General features: G+C 44.1%; 1 protein-coding gene across 1 annotated transcript in view; it reads right to left on the bottom strand.

The window, feature by feature from the left end:
* LOC8030148 overlaps window positions 1-26,179 on the bottom strand; it is a 73,268-nt gene extending 47,089 nt beyond the window's left edge. Inside the window, exons 1-5 of the mRNA XM_040211183.2 lie at window positions 26,085-26,179; window positions 21,731-21,775; window positions 4,650-4,775; window positions 2,361-2,693; window positions 1,058-1,387 (exon numbers count right to left, since the gene is read on the bottom strand). Coding sequence (XP_040067117.1) covers window positions 1,058-1,387; window positions 2,361-2,693; window positions 4,650-4,775; window positions 21,731-21,775; window positions 26,085-26,151 — 901 coding nt within the window. The 5' untranslated portion in view covers window positions 26,152-26,179. The remainder of the gene's footprint in view (window positions 1-1,057; window positions 1,388-2,360; window positions 2,694-4,649; window positions 4,776-21,730; window positions 21,776-26,084) is intronic.
* Window positions 26,180-26,465: the final 286 nt, after the last annotated feature.

The following is a 26,465-nucleotide window of genomic DNA, read 5'->3' as shown; positions in this document are numbered from 1 at the left end:
GAGAGCGTTCGCCATTTTATAGCGAACATTTGCGCAGATTACTGGCTCCTGCGCATGCGCGCATTGTAGCATGGCGAGGTGGATAGTGGGCAGAGACTGCGCGAAGCTTGCAAACGCTTGCAGACGACCGACCCATGCGCCTCTTCTTAGCAGCATGTATATCTAACGAGGGACATAAACCACGCGAACCGGATCAAGCAAGTGAATGCACTTTAAAATCAATGCTCCGAAAGAAAAGAAAGTGTGCCTACAAGCTGATGACACATGTGCGGAAGGCGTGTGCAGTCCTTTCGAGCAAACGCGTTCCATTTTGTTTTATTTTCGCTCACTCATTAACATCACCGGCGTTGCCGCGTTATAATCAGAGGAAAGTTAGGTTACTCTAGTTATCTTCAGTCTGTTTGACCACCGATGTCATGACATTTTTAGTTTACAAAACGTTGGCCCACCTTTCGATGGGAGTGCCAAACATGACTCTCTACGGTTCCCGGTCGTCCCACGCCACCGGCCGTCGTTTAAATTTACTAAAAGGCTGCTCCTAATTTCCGCAGGAAGAGAAGTTCCTTTGAAAGGCTCCCGTGTCGACTGACTGCGTTACGATCATTTATGGCTGCTGATGGCGATATGGTTGCTATTAAAACTGAAGTTCGAGCGTAGCCTATTGATGGAATGCAAGGAAGCGCATGACACTTGATCGTACTCAAACGCAAACGACTGAACCCTTCTTTAGGCGGTTTTCTAATTGCCAATAGATCCCGCAATTGATTTCAAAATAGCTACTGTGCGGCTGTCTTTTTGTGGTACCTTGCTATGCATAGACCATAAAATAGCAGGATTCTGCCAGCAATAATTTTGGGTGAAGTTGCTTGCGTTTCATTTCATCGCAGCTTAAATTTCGAAACAACTATAAATTTGACCATTATACTCTATCGCGTAACACATTGACAGCTATAAATCAATACTTCAAACGAAACTATTTTCCTGCATTTTTTGGAAAGTGAAGACTATGTTATCGAGAAAACGACTACTGCTTTATTTTTGCGTGTGCCCTACTCACCCTTCGGGATGGTGGCTACAACACGAAAAATTGCCGGACCCAGAAATGTGAGGTTATGTTCCTCTGCGCTGTTTTCTGCTGAAGCGTACAACCTGTACCTTACTCCAGGTTTTAGCGACAGGGTTACCCTCATTCCATCCGGGTCGTAGGGCCGTGTTGACGGTATGTCAAGTTCGAGGTTTCCGGCAACTCCACTTCGTGGGTCTTCGGGTTCCCATCGAACGTGATATTTGAGCGGCAATCCATTCCAGCTAATAGGATCCACGATGCGTAAATTGAGCTCTTCTTGTCCGGCTGAGATGATCTGGATTTCACTGGGTGCCGGAGGAGCTGCACGAAACCGCGAGACAACTTTATCTAGGTAGATGTAAGCAGTAGTTGCAAGATTATACAGACCTTTATTTCGACACATTTATAATTCTTAGCCGTGAATGATACATGGGGAACGGCACTCCTGTGGCACACGCAGGTATTAATTAGGTATAGTTCATCATCGGCCACATAATCAACGCAGATCCCCAATCTGAAAAAATCTTAGCAACAGATGCATACTTAATGTGTTTGCGTCACCTTAACTCTTATTTGAAAACTTTTTAGCATTGCACATTCAGTTTTTTTATTTCTTCAATAACGCATCACCGTTTGTTACTGCTTTTTATAGACAACAGCAAGCCAGGATTGGTGTATAAAAAACGTGGCATACATTGAAGAAGCAAATTTTGTTTTTATATTTCATTTTATTTCATTTCATTTGTATTAGCTTATCTATTACATATTACCAGAGATTTTATTTCAAGCCTATGTACGTAATAAATCTATTACGCGCAGAAACTTAGGTCACATTATTTGTTTACTTAGTGTATCATCCCTACAGCACAACTCTTAACTGAGTAATTTTAGATAAAATGAATGTATTACGCAATTATGTTTTCTCAACCAAGTTATTTGCTATTTTGCACCAGTGTGAAAAGAAACAAAATAGCAGTATGAGTTATCAAATGAATTTCTCTCGGAACGTGCTGATTGAATATTAATTGCACAAAATGGTTAATTTAAAATATCGTCAATTAATTGTCATAGTAAATAAGTTGTTGCCTTATCGAATTTTATCGTGCAAACCGTCCGATCAGATACAAGACAATGTCTAGGCTGTCTCCTTGTGTTGCGAAGCTAAATATGACCAAACCAAGCTAGGTCTCTCTTTCAAAAGATATGTTTAATTACAGTATAGTAGAGTAATTTTTGTTTTTATCGAGCACAAAACCACCGAGAACGTTAAGGTAAAATTTATAAGAGTACTTACCGCACGCATGCGTCCGCAGTGTCACGGCCGCTGCTCGTCCTATTCTCATTGGGCGATCAGTGTTTCCGTTGTTAGGGTAAAACCTTCTCAGAGTAATATTGTATTCGGTCCACGGTTTCAAACAGGATAGATTGTATTCCGTGAGAGTTGGTTCCAAAATCTTCTGGAACGTGTGGCCCAGCGACATTCCGGTCAGAAAGTAGCCGCTGAGTTTCAGAGGAAATATTATTTGCTCAGGCCGCAGAAAACCAGATGTCCACGTGAGAAATGCAGAGCTGTTTGTGATGTTACTTGCGGTTATCATCAGGTGCTGCAGCAAATATGCTTCTGGGGCTACATGTTGCAAGGAAAAAAGCGAACATATGACGCATTGTTGAGTTTCTAGTGTTTAAAACGTAAGAGCGCAAAGTGAGCTGGTGTATTCTGAACATTTTAAAGCAGCCCGATATTGTGGAATTACAAAAGTTGACATTAAGAAAAGATAAGATAGAAGGGTTCTGTCCGCAATAAAGTTTTAGCTTTGTTTGAGACGTTAATCTTCTGTTCTTTTGGTGTCAACTTTCGCATTTCCTCGTTCTTGGGTTCCTTGAAAATGTTCTTATGTTATCTTAGAACATATTTGAATTGAGTCCACGTTTTAGGAGATATTCATGAGTGGCCAAACTACAAGTAACATATGGCTTATTTTCAGCTACTTGCTAATTTCTGCTGTGCGCTCTTTGGGCATGATAAAAACTTGGTTTGGCCTGGAAAGCGTGTCGATGGTGAAAAACAAACTAGTTTTTTTCGGCCCGAATTTAGGGTATACAAACTGTTTGGCGTACGCCACCCACTTATCACAATAGAAATATCTAGATGAAGATCGTTTCTTGTGTATTTCTCTCTAATCTGGTTGATTGTTTTATTTGGGGGATATGTCGATATGTACAGTTTTCTGCCCTCATAAGCAAACCGGAAGAAAAAATTAAATAGACTAATATATAGAATTACAGATAGGTCTATGGATATATGTAGAATTACAGATAGGCCTATGGCTCAAAATTTGAAACTCTTCATAGGGGTGAAAAATTGCCCTCTCTACAAATATTGCAAGTAGAGGAATTAAGAGAATATGTAGTTTTAATAAAATATTATTACATTAACGATTTCAAGTATAAAGTCAACAGACAGAAACATATGAAACATTGTGAAACCCTTTATATTCCTATGGTAAACACAAATTACGGGAGCGTTTAAGAAAATATTATATTCCATTCTACTTTAATAAACTTCCGGAAGAAATGTACGACCTGGCGTCTCTGTAAGACGCGAAGCAGAAATCAAAGGAGTGGTTCTCTCGTCCTGTTTAGGTGTATACATAATGTTCGTTCTTTTGTTGTCCAGTTTGCCTGCGTTAACAATGTATATGTAGCCTGTTCTTGGCAAAAATGTTTGTGTCACAATTGTTTTAATTATTTTGAGCACTCTGTTGGGTTGCCACGGTCCCGCACACAAGCGCTCGCGCGCTTATGCGGGCCTTCGATCAAAATTGTGTACAACTATTGCTCAATAAACGATTTGTCAATATTATTATTATTATTACTATTATTATTACTATTATTATTATTATTGTTATGCGTGACTTGAACCTTCATAAAGTTAAATATCCGATTTTGCTTCCACACGAAACAAGCCTGGAGGGTATGTTTTATTGAACTTTAACCCCGTCCTTCACCTGAGTCACAGCGAAATTGAGAAAATTTTTGAAACGATGGTGAATATCTCCCGCGCAGATTAATTGCTCGAGCGCAGGCGTGCGGTACTCCTTGTCGAGGAGGATAGAAGGCGGATAGGCTTAGTAGAGTCTGGAAACGCTTGCAGTGGGGGATAGAATCTGCCACTTCATACGCCTCCAAATTACCAAGGTAAAAAGATGACCGTTCAACACAAACGTGATAGGTATTTTTCCGCTGTCTCCTTTTATTACACTTCATTTCACCCTAAGTCCAGACGCAGCCGACAGAACGAGCTGATGGGACTAATCATACAACTTCAAAAACGCACCAGGTCATATTTCTGTACATGTTCTAGTATCATTGAACCAACCATATAAAAGGGAGGTCCAGTGACTGGCGCTCTTAGCACAGTTTGATTGGTCGCCTCAGCGCGTAGCGTCGGCTGCGTCCGGACGTAAGGTCAAGTATATTCACCGTTTTGCCCAGAATGAAAACAGAGATCTTTCACGCACTGTTAAAAGGACTCAATTTGCAACAGCAATGAAGTAAAAAAAAAAAAAAAAAAAACACTCACCACAGAGATCCGAATTTTCTTCCATTTGACTGTAACACTCGTGTACTCCATTACAAATGGCGGTACTTGGCCGGAACTCGCCGAATTCCGGACAGTGAAATGGCTTCTCTTCAAAACCTAATTTCCCTGAAAATGTGGTAATGATATATGTTACACTATTCCCAGTGGAAATTTGCTTCTTTTACGCAATATTCAAAAACAGCGCTCCTTGAAAGAACACTGCAAAAAAGATTTCTTTAGAACCATATTCAAGCCATTAGGTAGAGAAGGTGTAGGCTGCCCCCCGCTAAGCCCCGCCTGGTGCTTACAAGGTCCGTACGATTCTTATTGTCTGGAGAGATGATTGACGCGTGAAACGCTAGCAATTCGGGTTCCGTGCCGTAATAGTATTTTATTCGAGAATTTCTTTTTACGTTTGACGAACAAATCATTGAAATCACGTCATCGTTGTCTTCAAAAGTACCCCGAGATCGCCCTTTCCGCATTTGTGTGAAGCGATAATAAACATGGCTGCCGCAGTCTGCGGAGTACGTGCTCAACAAGCGCAGCTCATGGAGTTCGTCTATTTTTATAAGTGCGAGTAGTTTTTCGTTCTCCAATGTGTTCAGAAGAAAACCTCCTCGACGACATAGTTTGCAGCACACAACTATCGAAATAACGCGTTTTCAGAAGTGCTGTGCGGGTGCATGTTTCCGTAACGGGACTGGCCTAAGCCTAGCATTCCACGTCGACTATTTTTCTCGATATTGCTTGATTTGACAAAAATAATCCCTGGAAAAGGGGAACAAGAGGAACAAAGGACAAGCGCAAATCTCCAAACACAGCCAAGTGACTGGTGCACGACTGAAAAAATCCGCCTGGTTCGGGTATCGAACCCGTGGCCTCTCCATTTCCAGTGAAACGCTCTATTAACTGAGCTAAACAGGCGTTAGACGTCAGTAGAGCAAACAGATTTTTATCAGCTGCCACTAGTCTAACACCAACAAGGGTGAAAGGCTTGCATTTCGAGGTTATGATTATAAGCCTTTCACCCTTGTTGGTGTTAGACTAGTGGCAGCTGATAAAAACCTGTTTGCTCTACTGACGTCTAACGCCTGTTTAGCTCAGTTAATAGAGCGTTTCACTGGAAATGGAAAGGCCACGGGTTCGATACCCGGACCAGGCGGATTTTTTCGGTCGCGCACCCGTCACCTAGCTCTGTTTGGTGATTTGTGTTTGTCCTTTGTCTCTCTTGTTCCCCTTCTCCAGGGTTTATTTTCGTCATTCTCGTTCAGCTCGCTTGCATATTTGCATTGCATTGCATTATAATGATGGCTTGATTTGATCATTTACGCGTGTTGATGCAGAATAAAGGTGTTGGTTCCCGTAGGTGGCCCCGCTGCACTGTGAATTGTGCAACCGTCAAGATTGGAAACATGGTTTCAATACCGAAAAAATAGCTTCAGATGTAAGAATTTGCAAACCCTTTGGCTGGAGGCAATGGGGCGTTTGGCTCACATCAAGTTAGTCGAGGTATGTTCTCGCCAATTCGCTTCGAAATGTAAGTAGGCCCAGCTTTTGCGGTGCACATGGCCTGACAAAGCAAATATTTTTAGGTCATGTTTAGGTCAATTATGAGTCATTTGCTCACGTATGCCATGTAAAGAAAATAACAAGAAGATAAAAGCTGAAATGACTCTACTTTTATTTTGTTGCGTTTCTCTGTCCTCTCGGTCTCTTTTTACGCACATCGACAGACGCTGACAGACGCTTACATTGTCACGAATGACGGGGTGACAAAAGAAAGAATAATTGAGGAACCTGAGACGTTTAATAGGGCAAACTACTGCCCAAAACAAAACGTGAGCAGGAAATAACAACAGAGCGTCGCGGGTGTCGAAGTCGGTATAACAGCAGGATCAAACGCTGGGGCGAGACTGACCCCGGCTTGCCACGCGGAGCACTTTTTATACCGGCGTGGGTTTCTGGAACATCCGGCCTAGAACGCTCGGCGCGTAGAACATTCGTAACTCAGTGAAACGAGAAAGTTCTCGAACTTGCGAGATTGACAACTAGAAATAATAAATAAAAGACACGTTGCCCCCAGGAATCGAACCATGGCTCTTCGCGTGGGAGGCAAGCACGGTAACCCTGAGGCCATGGCCGCGCTGCCTTCTTGGCCAGCTGGGCGCGCGGCAATATTGGACCGTCGCTCATACATGATGAAACACTAAAACGCAGCTTTTATGGTCGAGTCTTGCCAACGTTCCAGATTTTTTTTAGACGGGGCGGCGTAGCAGGCGGATGAAGGCGAAAATATACGCCGACACGCAGCGAGCAAGGCACTCGATTATGTAGAACATAATCTTCTCTTGAACAAATTACAGCGAATGAGAGTGAGAAGATCAATGCTTGATTGGTTTTCTTGTTACCCAAGAAGCCGCGAGAATGCAGTTAGAATTGAAGGTGTGTACTCTTCTTCATATCATACCACTTCTGGTGTCCCCCAGGGCTCGGTTCTGAGGCCCGTATTGTTCTCATTGTTTGTCAGTGATGTACAGTCATGCCCATCCTACTCATCCCTTATTCAGTTTGCGGATGACATGAAGATTTTTTTAGAAGTCCAGTCAGAGAAGGACTCCCACGAGCTGCAGTGAGATACAGACAGAAGTGGAAACTGGTGCTCGGTCACTACTTTAGTGCTCAATATATAGAACCAAAACGAAAGTTGTTACCTACCGTCGCAGAACGGGACAAATTATGTTCCCCTGCAAAAATGAGTGCGAGAGAATAGCGCGTAATGAAACAATTCGAGATTTGGGTGACTCATATCCAAAGTTTCTCTCTTATGTAGAGACATTTCTTACTGCTATGAGAACGTTAGGAGTGACCAGCCGTATAGCGAGTGAAATCTTGCACCTTTTGTATTTATCATACTCTTTAAAAGTGTTGGCCGATCGCGCTTGGAATATTTATCTGTAGTCTGGAACGGGTTGGCGAGATCAAATGAAGCGTTACTTGACCGCGTTAAAATTAGATTCACCTACATTCTTAACTACAGGTACTTGCAAAACGAGCCATGCAGCCATTCCAGTGTCTGTAGCTACTACAATATCGAAACTTTGTATCACTGCAGGCTCTTTGCTGATATTTTATTTGTTCAAATGTTTACACGGCAAGATTGATTCTCCTGAGATTTTATCCTCTATTTTGTTGCGTGTGCACCACTACAGTACTGTGCCTAGCAGCGCATTGTATTCCCCTGTGACAAATATATTGAACCCTAGGTGTTACCCGCAAGCAACTGAAATGCAATGACTTCGCCGAAAGAACTAGACATTTTCAACGACAGAATTTCAGGTCTTCGCGTGTCATTAAGGCTATTGTAACGCAATTCATGATGCTCTTGATTTTATTTTTCGCCACGGTTTTTCCTGTAGCGAATTGGTATATGTACTTCTGTGCATTGACTGCATGTGTTTTTATCTGCATTAATGTTTGTCTTCACTTAATTTGTCTTATTGTCTTCGCGTCACTTTTTATGCCTTGATTTCCCTCTCTTGTTTATTCTTTGTCTCAGTGTTTTCCTAGTGTTTCAACAAAAAGGCTGCTGCCTATTCTTGAACACGTAAAAAAACATTATTATTATTATTATTATGCTGCAGTAACACCCATCATGGTTAGGTTCACGTCTGTTGCTCTGAAAGATCGCTGCATGTCACCCGTGGGAAGCTCGGCCCCCTATCTAGTGACGGTGCTCATCCTCGAATATATTTCAATGATAACCTCAGAGGTTCCAACAGGAAAATATTCTTGATGGCCCGAACTAGATAAAAAAAAAAGGACTTTGAGTTTATATAGGTTCGACATGGCAACATTTTCGCAAAACAAAGCCAGCGATCCGCGATACTTTATATCACTAATATTGAAGCTTTTGAGCTAATTGTCTAGACACAAACGGCTAGCTTCTTTCTGCTTAACAACCTTCAATGTTGCCTAAGAGTCTTCGCGTCAAGCGCATCTACATTCACTTCATTTCATCTTAATATCCGTAGCATTCGGAAGCACTGGGACGATTTCCAGCTGGCTATTTACTCTGTGTTTCCAATGACTGACGGATTGGTTCTAACAGAAATCAACATTTCCGATGAGAGTACAGACCAATTTGCCTTGCCCGAATTCAAAGTCATTTTTTTTTACACTCGCGACGAAAGGCACGGCGCGAGAATCGCATTTTGTGTACTTATATTCGTTTCTGATCTATGCTTGCTGGGTTTTCATCGACCCCCTCTAGAAAAGCTTCCGAATTTTTCGCCGAGCGCCGAGAGTGTCTGTTTTTTTCTTTGTCGGATAAAGCAGTGCTTTGTATAGTAGGATATTTTAAAATTGATTTACTGAAGTCTTCCAAGCCCCTTGTCTGCGAAGATCTCTTGTCAGATCATGGCATCGACCCGGCAATTTTTGGTCCTACAACGGAGGAACTGTTCCTAGGAAATTTGGTCATCTCCTCGATAGATCATAATAATTTAATGTCGTCATTTCCAAATGCAAACGCAGCAGTTAAAACTGAAAAAAAGAAATATCAGACAATTCTTTGCGGCATGAAACATATAATTTCCTAGTGTTACATCGAAAGAAAGCACAATAAAGTGCATCAAGTTGAAATTACAGATAATCGAAAAAGCTTGATAAGTATATGTCCACCTACGACTGTCTGGCTTTTGCACAAGCGCACTCGGACATCTACCTCTTGTTCGTTGAGCTATTTAATCAGTTCTATGAGAGATTTAAAAAAAGTATCTTCATAAACCAAAAAAAAAAGTCCACAATGGTTAAATAAGGATATACTATCTGCCATAAAGCTTAGAGAAATAGCTTGGAAAATATGTCGATCACTAGGTGACTTCAGAACTATTCGGAACAGTGTAAGCGCCCTGATTCCTTCAGCAAAGCGTCTTTACTTTCGTAGAAAGAATGTTGTAATCTCGAACCAATCCTGCTAAATCCTAGTCATTGATTAATAAATTACGGGGAATTCCTCCCAAACCTCTACAAGGGACGGCATTCAACGCTTCTTTCAGAGCTGATCCACTCGTTACTGCTCATGCCTTCAACAATGTCTTCGCAACGTTTTCTGGCAAAGCCGACAAAAAGACTCATCAGTTTCTCGCCCCCCTAACTCGAATTCGGCGTCTCAATTTCTTCCGCGAATGACTCTTTTCGATCTTGAAACCATAGCTTTTATTCTGAAGCTGAACAAATCCTTAGGATACGATGGGATGCGCCTCAGAGATCTTTATAGAAATTTCAACCACAAAATACGCGCTCCTTGCTATCTTTAACAAATTAATCAATACTGGTTCAATTGCTGTTGAATTGAAAACCGCCATTGCTAAACCTCGTTTTGAAAAAGGACAACGAGAGCGAAAAGAAAACGATAGATCAATATATATTCTGTCGTGTATGGGCAAAATATTAGAAAAATTATTCATATAACGATAGCTTCCTTTGTGGATAAATACAACATCATATCTCCCACCCAGTACGGATTTACTCCGGGACGTGGTACACAGCATCCTGTAGCAGCTCTCTCAGACAACATACATTTAGGTTTCGAGTCTAATTTGTTTACATGTGCAAGTTTTCTCGACATCTCCAAGGCGTTCGACACTGTAAAGCTTTCAATTTTAATACGAAAGCTATCAGCTGTTGATTTCCGAGGGTCTTTCTTGACCCTGGTTAAAAAATATTTTTTCCACAAGATCGAACGAAAATGGTTTCAATAGAAGGAGTATGTATCAACACTACGTCCCTGAAAGCAGGTGTGCCACAGGTTTCGATTGTTTCACTGTTGGTCTTTAATATCTTAACGACATGTATACCTCCATCTTAAACTGTACTATCTATCAGTATGCTCATGAAACTCTTCTACAAACGAGTCACCTATTTTTTCTTATATCGATAAGAATGCTCGAGAAATGTTTTATCAATTAATAGACTGGTTCTCAAAAATCTTTTCGAGTTAAATGTTTCAAAATCAAATCTAGTTTGTTTTCACAGTCACTTAAAACTATCTTTTTAAATAATCCTCTTCTGTTCAACACATTACAATGCATCGCATGCCACTGTGCTCCAATTACTTAATAGAACACTGTAAAACACTTAGACATTATTTTTGACCCAGTCCTTTCATGGGACTCACATTTAACAAAACTATGTTCCAAATTAATGAGAGTTCCCTGTTTTTTATACGACATCAAGAAATTCCTGCCATTTGGTATCTGAAAACTCATAGTTAACTCGTTAGTTTATAGCACAATCCACTATGGTATAGCAATTTTGACAACAGCTTCGGGTTATGGCAGAAAACGTCAACAGTATCTTAAAAATAATCCTGTGTCACCGTTCTTTACAAAGCCACGACATATTCTCCCAATTCTTTTCAATCCCTCTTCATGCTCAATTTTCAGACTCTTTTCTTTGAAACGATCGTACTTACCCACTACAGAAATGACGAGTTTAAAACGCCCCGTCCAAAATCACGCCAACTAATGGTGAATTCGGCTGGTCGCCTCTCTCCTCTGACCTTGATTTAGCAGAGCGCCCCCTTTTCACCGTCAGAGCTACTCGGGATGCCCTTCAGCCGGTCGCAACTGCTGGGTTCAGGGCGCTCTGAGATTCTCAGACCAGTCACGGAAATAAAACCTCTTTACACTAATAATGCATAAAAAAAAAAGATTTTACAGTGTACGGTAGACGATTGAGCAAAATTTACGCTCGCAACGTGATGAAATAACAACCGGTACGTAAATTGTTTTGCGCATCGGCATGTTAAGAAAGAAAAAAACAAACAAAAAAACAGCGGTATGCGAATTGATATTTTTGCGAAACTGAACGGAAGCCGATGCTCGGAAAGTTGTCAGCTTATCGCGTTTTCAACAGTAAACGCGCTGCGATAGCGGTCATGCGTACGACAGAGCAGGCAAATATAAAATGGTTAATAAACCGCATTTTTCTCACGGCGAAATATCGTGCAAGCAGGATATAGCCCATATCACCATGTGACACAAATCACAGTGCATTATATTCGTCTCTCTCTTTATTTTACAACACAAACCTTTGAACGCACTTTTACCAAACCAGAACATTTTTTTGAAGTGACCGCGAAACCCGGTAAAACAGCGGCGAATCTGCGGGCTGTTTCAATTCGTCGGGTAGGCTTAGCGGAGCGCCGTGAGATGAACGATCTCGTGAAAGCACTGGGGATATTTCACACGTCGACTTTTCCTGTTACGGTTACAAACGGATGCCGCCTCGACCGTTGTAGTTTCGCACCGTCGAATGCACAAGCACTTTGTAGAACCACATATCAATCGCCGTCATGCCGGACCCCGCACACCACCACAGACCACTGCCGGCCATCGTCAACAAAACCACGTGATCCCCGCCGAAGTACCACGTGACACCTGCGGCGCTCCGCCCTCCGACGGCTACAGACGGAGTGCTAGAGAGCGCTTTGAGTGGGAGAGAGGCCCTCGGAATGGATCCAGCCGATCAGGCAACAGCACTCTCTTTCCACCACCCTGCCTTAGCGCGCTCTACAAAGAACGCTCAAGAGTGCGCAAAAAGAACCACGCGAATTCGCCATAAGACTAGATACACAGTTTCTTGTTCCCACGTGTTGTACCTGTTATGGCAAACACTTGCGATATTACTATGTTCCTCAGATTTTTAACTCGCTGACATCCATCCAACTTTGAAGATCTCGCTTCAAAAGATTTCACATAAAAAAAAAAAAAAAAAAAACTAAAGAAAGCTTAACATCATCGTATTTTCTTAAACGAAACCCCCTGAACGGAGCTTTTCTTTCCTTTGTCGGTTGTGGTTTTTTCGTCGGGTTTAAAAATCCAAACGTCCCTCCTCTTTCTTTTTCTAACCTTCCTTAAAATTTTATTTAAGGTACAGATTGAGTCTTTGTTTGCTTTTACTTTTTTACTTTTTTAACTTTGTAAAGTTATTGTGATTCGAAAGGACCGAAGACTGAGAGATATGTATATACTAGAGCTAATGGATCATAATGATTGGTGCTCCAGACTGTTTGCATGTAAAACTTTTGACATTTTTATGTTGCATGACTAACCTTTGAAACTTCACGAACTTTTTTCAAGATTGCGATATAGATGACACATTATTTTCCATTATTACTCTTACTGTTACTGCGACGTTTAAAGGGGTACTCCATCCTTCTCTTCATAGTCCCCGATTTGCCTAAAAACTTGCTAAACACACCAACAAGCATTGCTGAAATAGTAGCACTGATATTTGGCAAAAATAACTTTTTTCGCGAAGATATAGAATTCACAATTTTGGTCCTTATCGTGTTTTTCAAAGCGAAAAGCTCTACTGGCAATATTGAAGAAGTGACGTCATGGGAAGGCAGGGGTTTACTCTTTGGACTGTAGACTTCGTTTCCAACTGATTACAAACAGTTTCATGGTGTCAAATGAATGCTTTGGAAGGTCGTTTCAGCTCCCGCACAGGAGCACGAAAAAAATGCTCGGCCTAGTTCATTTTTAGACTGCACACTCGAACCGCATGCCTGCCATCCCGTGACGTCACAGCAATAAAAAGCGCGGGTATATTCGAATCTTGGTTTGGGCGTCCTTTTCATTTTTCAATTTAACAATAACTATTTTGAATTTAGCGATACAAAATAGCATACCGGAAAGATGCCTCCCGCATGGGAGGCGAAACGTGTAATGAAATTGTTTTTTCTGTTGTGTCAAGTCGGTGCTCTTATTTTAATTATGACGTCTCCCGGCGTTTGGGGTATTTTTGCATTTATTCGTAAAATCTACGGTTCTGTCGCCCTCAGCAATGTGAGGGAATACCTCAACTTGTCAACGACTATCGTACGACTGGAGTGCCACCTGGACTTCAACCGTCAATGCATTCAACGCGGCCTTATTCCTCAAGGGTTGCGTTGCAAGCCGCTCGTGGATACCCCCTACGAACTCGCTCGAGATTTCAGCCTGAAGTGTGTCAAGGCCCGTGTTCAGGCATCGGATCAACCACGCCAAAAAACGACAGGCGACGGCGGAACAGAACCTTCGACACGTTTTGCAGTATGATGACCTGCGCAGTGTTTTCGTCGGGGCTACGGGCCGTTCGTCGAAAGGCAATTCGTAACAGGGCAACTCGTAGCAGGGCAGTTCGTCATAGGGCTATTCGTCGCAAGGGCAACTTGTCGAAAACCGGCGTGTGTGTGTGTGCGTGTGTGGGAAAGGGGGGGAGTCTAGTCATTGAAGAAGCTTGTGTAGAAGATAAGGCTTCGATGTTTCTTTTTCTTTTTTTTTGCTTCGCTTCTCTCGGTGCTTTGTCGTATTCTGTTTAGAAGGTTCACGATCCCTTGTCCGGTTTCTTGGACCCACAAGCAGCCGTTTGGAGACTTCTTTAATGCCTATTATCTTTACCACCTTTCTTCCTCCTGTTCGGTCCCTGTTAGCTTTACCGCTTTCCCCTGGCGTTTCGTTCTGGTGATGATGCGGCTGCCTAGACCTAGGGTGCCTTCATGTGCGCTTTGCTTAGGGTGGAGACATCTCGCCATTTTGTCCCACACATTTATTTTTCTTTTTTTGTTCAAAAGCGCGTGAAAGAGCGTGTCCCTGCACACGTTTGTGGCGCTGACTGTGCTATGGCGACATTTTGTTTTCGTCAATTTCTTTGTATTTTACCCGTGAGCGCGTGCTGTCGGCATCGGGTACTACAAAGGGTGGCATCACCCTTAACAGAAGGACATTGAGGCACCCTACCTAGACCCACTGCTGACTTAAGTGCCTTTGTTGTTTCGATTTCGCTTATCTTTTTTTTTTTCGGAATGTTCGGAACTAACTTTTCAAGGTTTACAAGATAAAGTTTTGGAGACCTCTTTGTTAGCCACATCCTTTTATTTCCGAGGGCATGTTCGTACATATGCCGAATCCTATAAAATATTTGGTCTAAGCGTGTACCTTCACAGTCGCTATGGAAGTCATCGGGACTGCAAGAGGCGAAGAGATGCTGGTTTGCGAAGGATTTTTAAGTACTACTAACCAAAGGACTGAGCCAACCATCTACTGTGTGTATGTCGAAGAAGAGAGACCTGCAAAGCAAAGATCATGAGTGATGTCTCTAAGCTTTGCAAAGCTCTAAGCAAATAACCACAATCATGCTCCAGACCCAACCGGGGTTAACTGTCTGAAAATTCGTTCAGAAATGAAGGAGAGCGCAGGTGAGAATCCATGAGTATTTTTTAGTGTGTTCTGTCCGGGGGGGGGGGGGTCAAATTGTATTCGATAGTAATCTTCTACTTCCCTTTTAGTTGGAGGACGGACGCCAGTGCAGCAGATTCTTCTGGACGCGGCTGCAAAGATCACGGACTGCACTGCCTCGCAGCTGCCATCTACGTCAATGCTTCGACGTACAGTTAGAAGCAGTGTTGTATGCGTTACCGAAAAAAAGTAACTAAATACGTTACTCGTTACTTGCAAATAAATGTAACACGTTACCGACCTACGTTACCTCAAAATAAAAGGAACGCGTTACTGATAAAAATTAACGCACGTTACTGTTGCGTTACTTTTTATTCACGAACTAAAACATTTGCTGTTTCGAAGTTTGATATGTGCGTAAGCGCCATAGCTAAAATATGTCCATGCGGAAACTTAATTACCCTCTCTTTCTTAGGGTTTCACCCGAATAGTTACAAGAAAAAACGCGGAAGTATATGGAAAAAGGGAAAGGGCATGAAACAAAGGTGTCATTCCCTTTCCCAGTGGGTAGCGAAACGCAGGCTTCGACGCAGGAATCTCCCAAATCCACCCCAAACCGGACCTCTTTGGCCTTCCAGCCGAGGCGACGGCGGTAGCGAGGTCAACGAGCCGCGACAGAAAACCAGTGGCAGGTGGCGTGGGACGTCAAATCTGACGAGCACCGACGTCAAAGAAAAGTGGAGGACAGCGGCATTTTTTGACTAAGGAGTTTCTAACTGGGCACTTAAAAACACACACAAAAAAAATTAAAATTTAATTTTTTTAAGTTTTAGGAAGTAAAGTAACGTAACGTAATTTCGTCACGCGTTACTCAAAATAAGTAACGTAACTACGTTACCCGTTACTTCTTTGGAAGAGTAACGAGTACGTTACTACGTTACCAAAAAAAGTAACGCGTTACCGGTAACGCCGTTACTTGTAACGCGTTACCGCCAACACTGGTTAGAAGACAGAGGCAACGTGCAACCTTTGTTTGTGATATTCCTCCCAGCAGAGAAGATATCCATCTCCCTCCTGAATTCAAGGTAAGTTTACTAAAAATACTAGAGAAATGGTTCATAATCATGGAGTTTTATTATACAGGTGAATTTCAAGCAGGAAGCGTTCCTACTACACGACAGTTGCGAGGGTGTCGTCAACCGCATCATCTTGTTTACTACGAAGCGGAACTTGGGGTGCTTAGGGAGTGCAGCTGCCTGGTTTTGTGATGGGACGTTTAAGGTAGTGCTCTCACTATTCTACCAGTTGCACACACTTCATGCCCTGAAGAACGGAATCATCGTGCCCATGGTGTACGGTCTACTACTGCCCAACAAAACCGAGAAAACATATAGGAGGTACACCAATAATAATTGTAACCTTATTAGCTATTGTAACGTAAAGTGATTGGTTGTGCAAATTGTGCGCATTGCGTGTTACCTTATCAGGTTCTTCTCGGTCGTCATCGACAACGTCGGGCCCTGCGCTGTTCGTGTGCTGTACACGGACTTCGAGATTGCTGCTATTAACGCTGCTCGTGATGTCATTTCGGATATCAGGATTCAAGGGTGTTTTTTTCACCTGGCCCAGTCGGTTCATCATAAGCTGTGCGCGCTGGGATTTCAAGCACGTTACGGCACGGACGAGGCATTTGCAGTCAAGGTTTGTTATTATGCATAAATAAATAATGTTCGGTTTCTCTTATGGTACAACCTCGCTCTTAGGTGGTGTATCCTATGTAATAAGTGTTTTAATTCTAGTTGAAAATGCTCCCAGCCTTGGCGTTTCTTCCTGTTGGGGCTATCCCGGAGGCGTTTCAAGACTTGTTGGAAGTATTCCCACAGGAGGCGATCGAACTGGCTGACTACTTTGAGGACGCGTACGTCGGTCGACCACGTCGGAACGGTGTCAGCTCGGCTCAATTTCCTCCGAAACTGTGGTGAGTGTACGAGGCGGCACGTGATGGAATGCCGCGGACAAACGACAGTGTGGAGGTGTGGCACTATGGGCTACAGGTAAGTGCTCATAATTTTATTTCTTCTTAATTTATCTCGCATACGCAATTTACAGTTTTTATATTGTATTTCTTATGCTCCTATTTTCATTCTTCAGAGCAACGTGAGGTGCACTTCACCAAAGATCTGGGTGTTCCTCGACTCCTTGAAAAAGGAGCAGGCCCTAAGCGAAACGAAGCTCAGTCAAGCGGCAAGCGGGGTCACTGCCACAAGGGTGTCGCGGAAGAAGGAGGCATTCAACAAACGCCTTCAAAGAATTCTTGAACGCTACGATGGAACAGACAACATGGATATCCTCGAGGCTTGCGGTAGAAGTATAACATTGTAAGCGAAGGGGTCTTGGCAGAGTTACAGATGCGAGTAAAACTCCTTCGGTGAACTGACATGTGTGTGGTTGTCCTCTAAAAATTAGTAGGACATAGTTATAACTCACTGCGGTGCGCCCACAGAAGTAGTTAGCGTCTATTTCGAAAATAGAGTATTTAGGCTAACTTTTAAACATATACTACAAAGGAAAGTACCAAACAAGCGAGGAGCTCCGTTTGTGAATATTCATTTCGAAGCACTATACTTGATAAACTGGGAAAATTAAACACATAAGAAGCTTTTTCAATAGGGTGACGAATTGTCATCATGACGATTTGCCCTATGACGAAGTGCCCTATGACGGATTGCCCTATGCGATAAAGTGCCCTGCTACGAGTTGCCCTGCTACGAATTGTCTTTCGATGAACGGTCTTACAGCCTTTTCGTCGCACCGAAAGTGGCCGAGGACATGGAAAAGAACAAACAGTCAGAACTGCACAACAAAAAGCTCGCAAGGTTGATGCCCCCGGAACCAACTTTACAGAACGAGAAACGGACTGTGTTCAACTACTCTTCCAGGGAATTAACAGACCATCACGTGAGTCTTCTTTCAAAAGGTCTCAACTTTGCAATGACACCTCAATACGTCCCCAAGCGTGACTTCATTGTCGAAATCGAGGAGAAACTCCGCCACATATCTAGCGAGACTGGCGTCAACCTTGCCCGGAGTCGTGTGCTGTCCATTTTGAACAATCCCAAGCCGCCGCAGCCAAACCTGGACCAGCATGAACGCAAGGGGTTGCAGGAGTTGCAGGAGTTGAAAGCTGATGAGCCGATCGTCATTTTACGAGCTGATAAGGGTGGGGGAACGGTGGTTCTCGACAAGACCGACTACGACCAGAAAATATATAATGTTCTTAGTAATCCCGCACACTTTGTCAAACTAGCCCGCGACCCAACTGGGAAAACCGAACGTTCGTTAGTTGATTACCTCTGGGAACTTCGAAAGAAGGGCAGGATGAATGGTTCTCTGTACCGCCGCATTTTTTCCTCCGACGGATGCACACCTAAAATGTACGGCCTACCTAAAGTGCACAAGCCAGAATGTCCTCTGCGCCCTATTGTATCCTTTATCGGTAGCCCCACTTACGAGCTGTTAAAATATTTGGTAGAGCTACTGGCGCCGTTGACAGGCAAAAATGGTCTTTGTGTGCAGAATTCGCAAGAATTCGTTCAGTTAGTCCGCACCCAAACCCTCCTTCCGAATGAAGGCCTGTTTTCTTTTGATGTAGTTCCCTTTTCACTAATGTTCCTAACGATGGTGCCATTGATGTCGCACGCGAGCGTCCACTTGACGATCAAAGCCTGGGAGCACGCACGTCCCTTCACGTTGATGATATAATTTTACTTTTGCGTTTTTGCTTAAACCAATGTTTTTTCGCCTTCCGTGGAGAGACGTATCATCACGTGAACGGGTGTACAATGGGAAGCCCGGTATCTGTCAGTGTTGCCAATCTCGTTATGGAGCATATTGAGGAGAAAGTGCTGAAAAAAGTTCTGTTCCCGGTCAAATTTTACCGCCGATATGTGGATGACACTTTCGTCATTTTAGATAAAAGTCATGCTAACGATGTTCACCGGGAGTTAAACAGTGTTCCCCCCGCTATACAGTTTTCTTGCGAGGCAGAACAGCAGGGCAAGTTGCCCTTCCTAGATGTATCTGTAATGAGGACAGGCGAACCGATCCACAGGATTGAAATGGGTGTGTACCGCAAACCATGTGAAATAGATAATTTTTGGGGATTTTGTCCCATCACCCAATGCAACACAAGAAATCAGTAGTGCGATCGTTTGTACTCAGATCAATTACGGTGCCATCTAACGAGCTCCATGGCGCAGATGAGATGACTCATTTACAGGAAGCTTTAATGAAACGTCGCTACCCAAAGCGTTTTGTTGGCGAGGTCAAAAACCAAATGAAACAAATTGTGCAACCGTGCGAAAGGGAAAGAGATAAGAATGTAGTGTGCATCCCCTATGTCAAAGGAGCTTCCGAACCTCTCAGTCGCGCTTTGAGGCCCCTCGGCATTCGAGCTGTTTTCAAGCCATACAGAAATATTGGCAATTCCGTTCCAAACCAAAGGACCCAACCCCGGCAAACGTCCAGAGAGGTGTTATCTATAGGGTGTGTACTTTCCGGTGTTTATTTGTGACAAAAATCGGCGGATGTTTTTCGGTGTTTATTTATTTTCAAAACACCGACGTATTTCGGTGGAACATCTCACGATGAGGCTAAAAACGGTGATTATCGGTGAAAAAAAAAGCGATTGATCACAGACAGAGAGTTCCAATTTTGTTCACATAGTTCATACACTTCTTCTCTAGGAAGCAACTATTTCTCACACTTGGTTACTATAGTAGATGCAACCATACTTTCATGCTTGCATCTACACGCAAGGAACGTGCTGCCATCATGGCAGCACGTTCCTTGCGGTTCGCAACCCGCAATTATGAAAACGCACGCTCCTGTACGACACGGACGTCGGCAGTGTCTTCCAGGAACCACAGCAACCTCTGAATACATGGCTGGCACCGACATCATTTGGCCAGACACAATGTGGAAAAGGCACGTGAGAGCCTACCCTCCACTGTGTTAATTTTTACACAAAAAAGGGACATGGGAGACACAATAGGGGAAAGGCGTATGAGAGCTTAGCTTCCACTGCGTTCACCAGACGCTTTTGACCCCCAGAAAGGAGGGCGGACTGGCGCCACCTGAAAGCCATGTATAAACACTGGAAGAATGCAGGATCCACGAGATAACACGTTTCACGAACCTCTACGGGGAAAGGGCTTCGCTAGGTCGGAAAATAGCAACGACCGATGTTTTTCGGTTTTAACCAGGGCGAAAATATCGAACCACCGGTGTTTTTCGGTTTTAACCGATTTTATATTTTCGTCACCGACGGATGTTTATCGGTGTTTTTCGGTTAAAACCGGAAAATGCACACCCTAGTTATCTACTACATCGCCTGAAGTGACTGCCCAGCGTCCTACATTGGTGAAACCGGACGGAGGAGAGAGACCAGACTCAAAGAACACAAGCGTGACGTCACGTACGCATTCCACGCGACGCGACTGAAGACTGAACTGGTGGATCATGCGTGGACATTGGGGCATTCTTTTGACTTTCCGGCCGCGACGACCTTGGCCAGGGAGGACAGATGGGGGCCCCGAAAGCTCCTAGCATCGTGGTTTGTTCGCAGGGACACATCCGTGTGCGATTTCGAAAATACTGTTAGGTGGGGTTGCTCAAAAAATCGACATAGCACCCCTTTAAGCTATTTTTTTTTCTTTTTATAATACTTCACTTGATGCTACTGCGACGCGTAAGTTTTCTTTTCCTAATGCCTTGTTTGGTGCCACTGAAACTTAGGTTTTTTCCCGCAAGCTTTCGATGGCTTTGACGGACCTGCGTTATACATTTCGACTAATCTGAAACCCCAGCAATACAGTTTTTCTTCTTCGTCTTCTTCTTATTATTATACGCAATATTGACGGTACGTATATACTCATAAGAATTCACCAAGTGCTTTAGTCTCTCGGGTCGGCTGTCTGTGCCGGTGACCACCGTCGAAAATGTCGCGGATATCAGTCATAACAAGACTTTCGAGGAGTCACCGCTCTTTAGATTTTCAATGCTACGGACGGCCGGTCGTTGTGCTAGGCCCGTTCTTCATTTTCGCGCTGCGAAAACCTTGTCTGCAATCTAGAGATGTGCTGATAATTTGTTTAGGGATCAAAAAGTTTCGTGTCCAATTTTCACGAATTTTAATGGAAGTTATAAGAAAATCACTATATGTTAAATGTGTGTGCATCTCTATCAACTCCGTGATTAAGGGAACGTTAAACGTGGAGTATATTGTTATCACTAATGTTAACAAATGTTTAAATGCCGTAATAATTACTAAGAACAAGTGCCCACACAAGGCAATTTGAGAATATCTTAAAGGCTTCGATCTACGTGAACTGGGACAGATATGTTGTAGAAACATTCCTAGATACGTACAGGTAGAAACTAAATGGATTCAATAAAAACTGCACGTGGTCCGGGATACAGTACAACATTGATAAGCACTTTCTGCGTGAGCAGCTGCAGAACTTCAATAATAGGCCCGTTCGATTTAGCTGCTCCTCCTGCACCGGTGCACAAGAGTGTTGGGCGGTATACTTCCGGTTGTATCTGAATACTAAAACGGGGAATACACTGCTCTACACTCTTTTGCTCCAGTGCAGAAGCGGCAGGTCAATCGAACGAGCCTATTTTTTCCGGCGTCGTATTCCTAGGCATATACATATGTATATGTTCATAAATAACAATAACAACTATTTTAAAAGATGCAGGCACTTCATCTCATGATAGAACTCAAGATGCGGTACAAAAAGCAAATAAGTGTTTTGTTATATAGGACGCCTCTCAATTGCTACTAACCTGGGGTTGTTCGATCGAAGGAAAACGCCAGCATATAAGCAGCACCTGTAAAAAGCAAGAGAAAACAAAACAACAGAATAATATAGGTTTAGCCGAAATATTGTGCCAATTAATTCCACTTGAATGCCAAACGCATTAAAACAACCACGAATAACACAATATTAACAAACAAATGAGTAAGTTTAAGTGAAGTTTATACGACGTTGAGTAGGTTCAAATGGTGCTATTAAAACACGCGCCTAGAGTGTTCGCAATGCTGCTGAAACAATAGCGCTGGCTGTTGAACTGTTTGGGAGCAATGCAGCGTGCTGAAAAGTTCCAATGTTTTGTGCGATGCTTTGTTAGTTTATGATCACTCACCCTCGACGCAGGCGTGACTTGGCACGAATTGGTGCCGGTGGAAAGCGGACGCGAAGCTAGAAATAGGGGCTAAGGGAACCACCGTGCATTTCACAAAGACCCATAGGCACTAAGAGCGGTAAGAGCCCGTCAAGCCCTGCACTGTATTCTGGAACTCCAAGACGATCACACGTGCTGAGTCGAAGCAACCAGTTCAACACATCTAATTGATTAACTGCATCTTTCTCAAATCCAACTTCTGCTTATTTGCCACTGCAAAAGTGATGTCTCTTCAAAATAAGATATACGCTTAGTGACCCAAGAAACGCGGTCTTTGCACTATCTAACTCTTAAATTGGCCGTGCAACGATATTTGCTTGGGATAATTTTCACTTTATGGTACGTTTACGCTCGCGGATCCGCTAGCAAACCCGCCCAACTTTTGCCGCTGGGGCGAAGCGCTGGGCGGAAAACGCGGTGGCGAGCCGTATAGGTCCAGGACCTATTTCTGCCACCGAACGAGGCGTTTCGGTAACCGGAAGTGACATTCTTGCGCAGCGCGACGCTGCCTACGTCACGAGTACGCGTTCTTCCTGTTTGTTTTTGGCAATGGCGTCGACGGCACAGAAGACATCCAGCGTCGCTGGCATGGCTGGCGACGAAGACACCTCAATCGTCCTGTTGGTAGTACTGCTAGTCATACGAGCGAACACGAGGAAGGAGGCAGCTTGCTTGTCCCGTCCTTTCGCGGCCTAGAAAGCATGGGTGGACCCACCACCGCCAATGGCGACGCTGCTTTTTCGGTGTTCGCTGCTCCTATTCCTCTATCGCAAGCAGGGAAGACGAGAGAATAATCTTCGTATTCTCCTCTTCTTCCTCTACATAATCATCCATTTGCTTCGCGCTGTTTTGCCGTTTGGAATGCAGCGTCAACGTGAGGCTCACGCATACTTATCGAGCCAAAAACAGCGAGTCTGGGGAGCACCAATGCCCGATAGAGGCAGCCGAGGTGGGAACTCCCGCGAATTCTCGTTATAATTGACGAACTTTTACGAGAACAGCTACCACAGCCGGCGCCGCCGCCACTCGGAGGAAATAGATGTAAACACAACCCGCTCGTCGCCACCGCCGTCGGGAGCGAAAACGCTCCCGCGGCAGCGGATTTCTTCTCAGGTGTAAAGGTAACATTACACTAGCAGTGGGACCCAAATACACTCGCACGCAACGCCACTGACAGAGAAACATCTTTGTTGCTGTGTCATTCCCAGGACAAAAGCGAGCATTTTCTTTCATTCGCCACTTCACAACAATTGACGGCGGGATTTGTTTTGTGTGTATGTTTATACGGCCTGAAGTTCGTTTCGCTAAACAGTCGACTTGTCTCTCAGCTGTAGAGGAGCAATTTAGCCAGTGCAGTACAACCGCTAGGCTGGACTCTTTAACGTGCACCAAGCTCTATAGAGATACACGACCGCACGCAGGCGCGGTCGTGTATTGCTATATTGGCGGGCGGTGGGGATTGGGGGAACCCAGGATTTCTGGGTTCTGCAGCGCGAGCTTTCGCATCGCGTGCTCCGAGCTGGTGTGCGCGAGCCCACTCGTCCACCGATTCCCTTTGCTGACGTAGCTGGGGAACCGCAGTATTTCCCAGTGACGATCGTTGAATGCGGCTCGTAGATTGGACCCGAGCATTGCGTGAGCCCTCAATTTAGGCTAGTGATAATCAATAGCTCGACAAGTATTCGGGTAGTGGCCTGTGTTCAATGGCTGCAATGACGACAATAGCTGAACCTCAATGAGTGGAACTTAGTGCGTGATTTTCCTGTGCTTTGCCAACCACAGCGTGTGGCTATGTGATGAACATTGGCGGCATATAATCGGCTCCAGATCACTGGCCGCTAGTTCTGGCTGCCAGTTGATGGGGGAACACTGGTCGTTTTTTATAGAGCGAAGCTGTATATGACTCGTCAGACGGATTTTCTCTTGCCTAAATCCTCACAAAAAAACAAAAAACAAAAAAACATTTGTAGCGATTGAAGCGAAAAGTTCATACATCACGCATACAGCATACTAGACAGCATTCGTTTCTATAAAGAACAAGTACAAAACAAGCATTCGAACCAGATAATTGATGATAAGAAACTCCTGATAACAATGCCAAGCACGTACCGGTGCATAGTTACGGCTCCCGAGGAGCAGCGTGAATACGAGGAGCGGCAAAGGGAAAAGAGACGGCAGTACGATCATCGGCGGCATCTAGTATAGTGCAGTGGACAATCGCTGCAGCTGATACCACAGCTTCGCTGGCCAACCACCTTCGCAGTTTGAATTGGAGCCCCAACGTTTTTTAAAATATTTTTGCGACCTCTATTGCCTGTGGGAAAAAACGAACGCGTGTTTCATAGGTCCTTAAAGGGGCAGTGCAACGGTTTCAATGTTGAAAGAATTGCCAGTTTGCATTTTTTATATTGTTTATACAAGCCCAAATGACCAAAAACGCGCCACCTTCCCCCCCTACCCCCCCCCCCCCCCCCGCAAAAAAAAAAAATAAAAACGGCTATTTTTTTTGCGTAATCGCAAGGCAAAAAACGAATTATTTGCCGATCGGCAGCCGCCGGTGGCGGCTACGGGAACTAAAATGACGGCGTCTCTGGGGGATACGCAGAAGTCAACAATCACTGTCCCCCTCCGCTGCTACACTCGCCGTCAGCCCCGTGGTGAACCGTCCTTTGTGTCCATCGCTCGCCGCGACCTTCGACGAGTCTAATCCTTTGAAAGTCGACAATCGCGGAGGAAGCGGCTGGGGTCTCTGAAGATAGGGCCCAAGGCGAAACCACGCGAACCGGCAGAGACGTCACTTGAAAGTCGGCGCGGAGAGTTGAGAGGCACTTCGACCTTCGATTTGTTTCATTTTTTTTTTCTAAAATAAGAACTAGCGCTCGCAAGAAAATGCGACTTTCGGTTTTTCGTTTCATAGGTAATGCAGATTCGTTTCCGCAGTTAATTGGCCAAAGCCTGAAAATCGTTGCACTGCCCCTTTAACATCGGGGATTCGTTCTAAGTGGTACTTGCGCGAAGTACAAAAATGACTGAATCGCCCCTTGAAGCTTTTACTCGATCTCCTAGCACATTTCATTTTCATGTTTGGTGAATGATACTTTTTGAAAACTCCTCTGCCACTACAACTCCTTCCCTGAGATCTTCCAGATAAAATTAGTGCAGCCAACGGAGGCCTATGCGGAGAGCAAGTTCGTCTGCTTTTTGCGCAGGGGTTGCGGTGACGTCGTAACGCCGAGCTTTGGTTGGCTCTGATTGGAAGGAAAGTTGGGAGACTTGAATGCTATGTGCCTTGAGGCTTCCCCACTTGACTTCGAAATGTAGCCAATCAGAGCTCGGGGTTCCAACGTCTCTGAAACCCCTGAGCAAGAAGCAGACAAACTTGCGCTCCCAAGAAAAGCAGGGCGTGGCATATTATGTTAATTTACTCCTCGATCTCTGATTGATTCTTGCACGTTTTTATCAGGCAATGCTGCAATCTGATTGGCTGAAGGGATAAGATTCTTGGAACTCGTCACGCCCTACGTTTCTTAACGTCGTAGTGGCCATAAGAGGACAGAACCCATTTTGTATGTCTTTAAAGTATACATGTATGATAAAATATCGTTGCAATCAATGGCCCTTTACGAAAGTAAATTTACTAACCTGTGCAGAGCCAAACCCGACGCTCTAATAGCGGCACTACGCAGATTCTCCACATGAGAAAAGCGAACGTCTTCAAAAACATAGTGCAGACAGCGGAAAAGATGTCGGTCCTTTTACGTCACCTCCAATTCACGAAGTCGAGGGTGCTTGATTTAGGCGAGCATGATCTCCTCTCACCGCCATTAGAGCGGAAATATTGGAGCTTCTGCGGTTGCAACAAGAGGACTCCGACATTTGAAAAGGGCCTATTGTCACTTTTGGGAAAGGGAATAATAGTTGCATCGGGAATAAAACAGGACGTAAAATTACTTACGTTCAAATAAAAGTAGAGTTAGGAGTAGACGCTTCATGTTCGCTGAAAGGAAGATACTCGAATGCATATCTTCAAGCGAGGCCAACGGCGCCCGAGTTATCGCTCACCCTCTCTATCGGATCCCATTGGCGGCCCTGTTGGCTATCTCTCACGAGCCACCAATGAAACCGTCGCGATGTGAGGGCAGACAGCCGCGTCGAAATATGATACACGGGCGGGGAAACTCGACGATCTCTTTCCCACGTTTGCAAACTGCGCACTCGCTCTACAGGAGTCCGACGCACACTACCAGGGAACTACTCTCGTGGGTCTTGCTCAGCCAACCAAGAATTTTACCAAAACCTTTTTGAAAGTTCCTCATTATTTCTAACTGGCCCTTCA

This window comes from Ixodes scapularis, unplaced genomic scaffold, assembly GCF_016920785.2.
Source record: "Ixodes scapularis isolate PalLabHiFi unplaced genomic scaffold, ASM1692078v2 PGA_scaffold3__209_contigs__length_174095766, whole genome shotgun sequence".
Lineage (NCBI taxonomy): Eukaryota > Metazoa > Arthropoda > Arachnida > Ixodida > Ixodidae > Ixodes > Ixodes scapularis.
The sequence above is the reverse complement of the archived record's forward strand: the minus strand, read 5'-3'. Positions and strand labels throughout refer to the sequence as shown.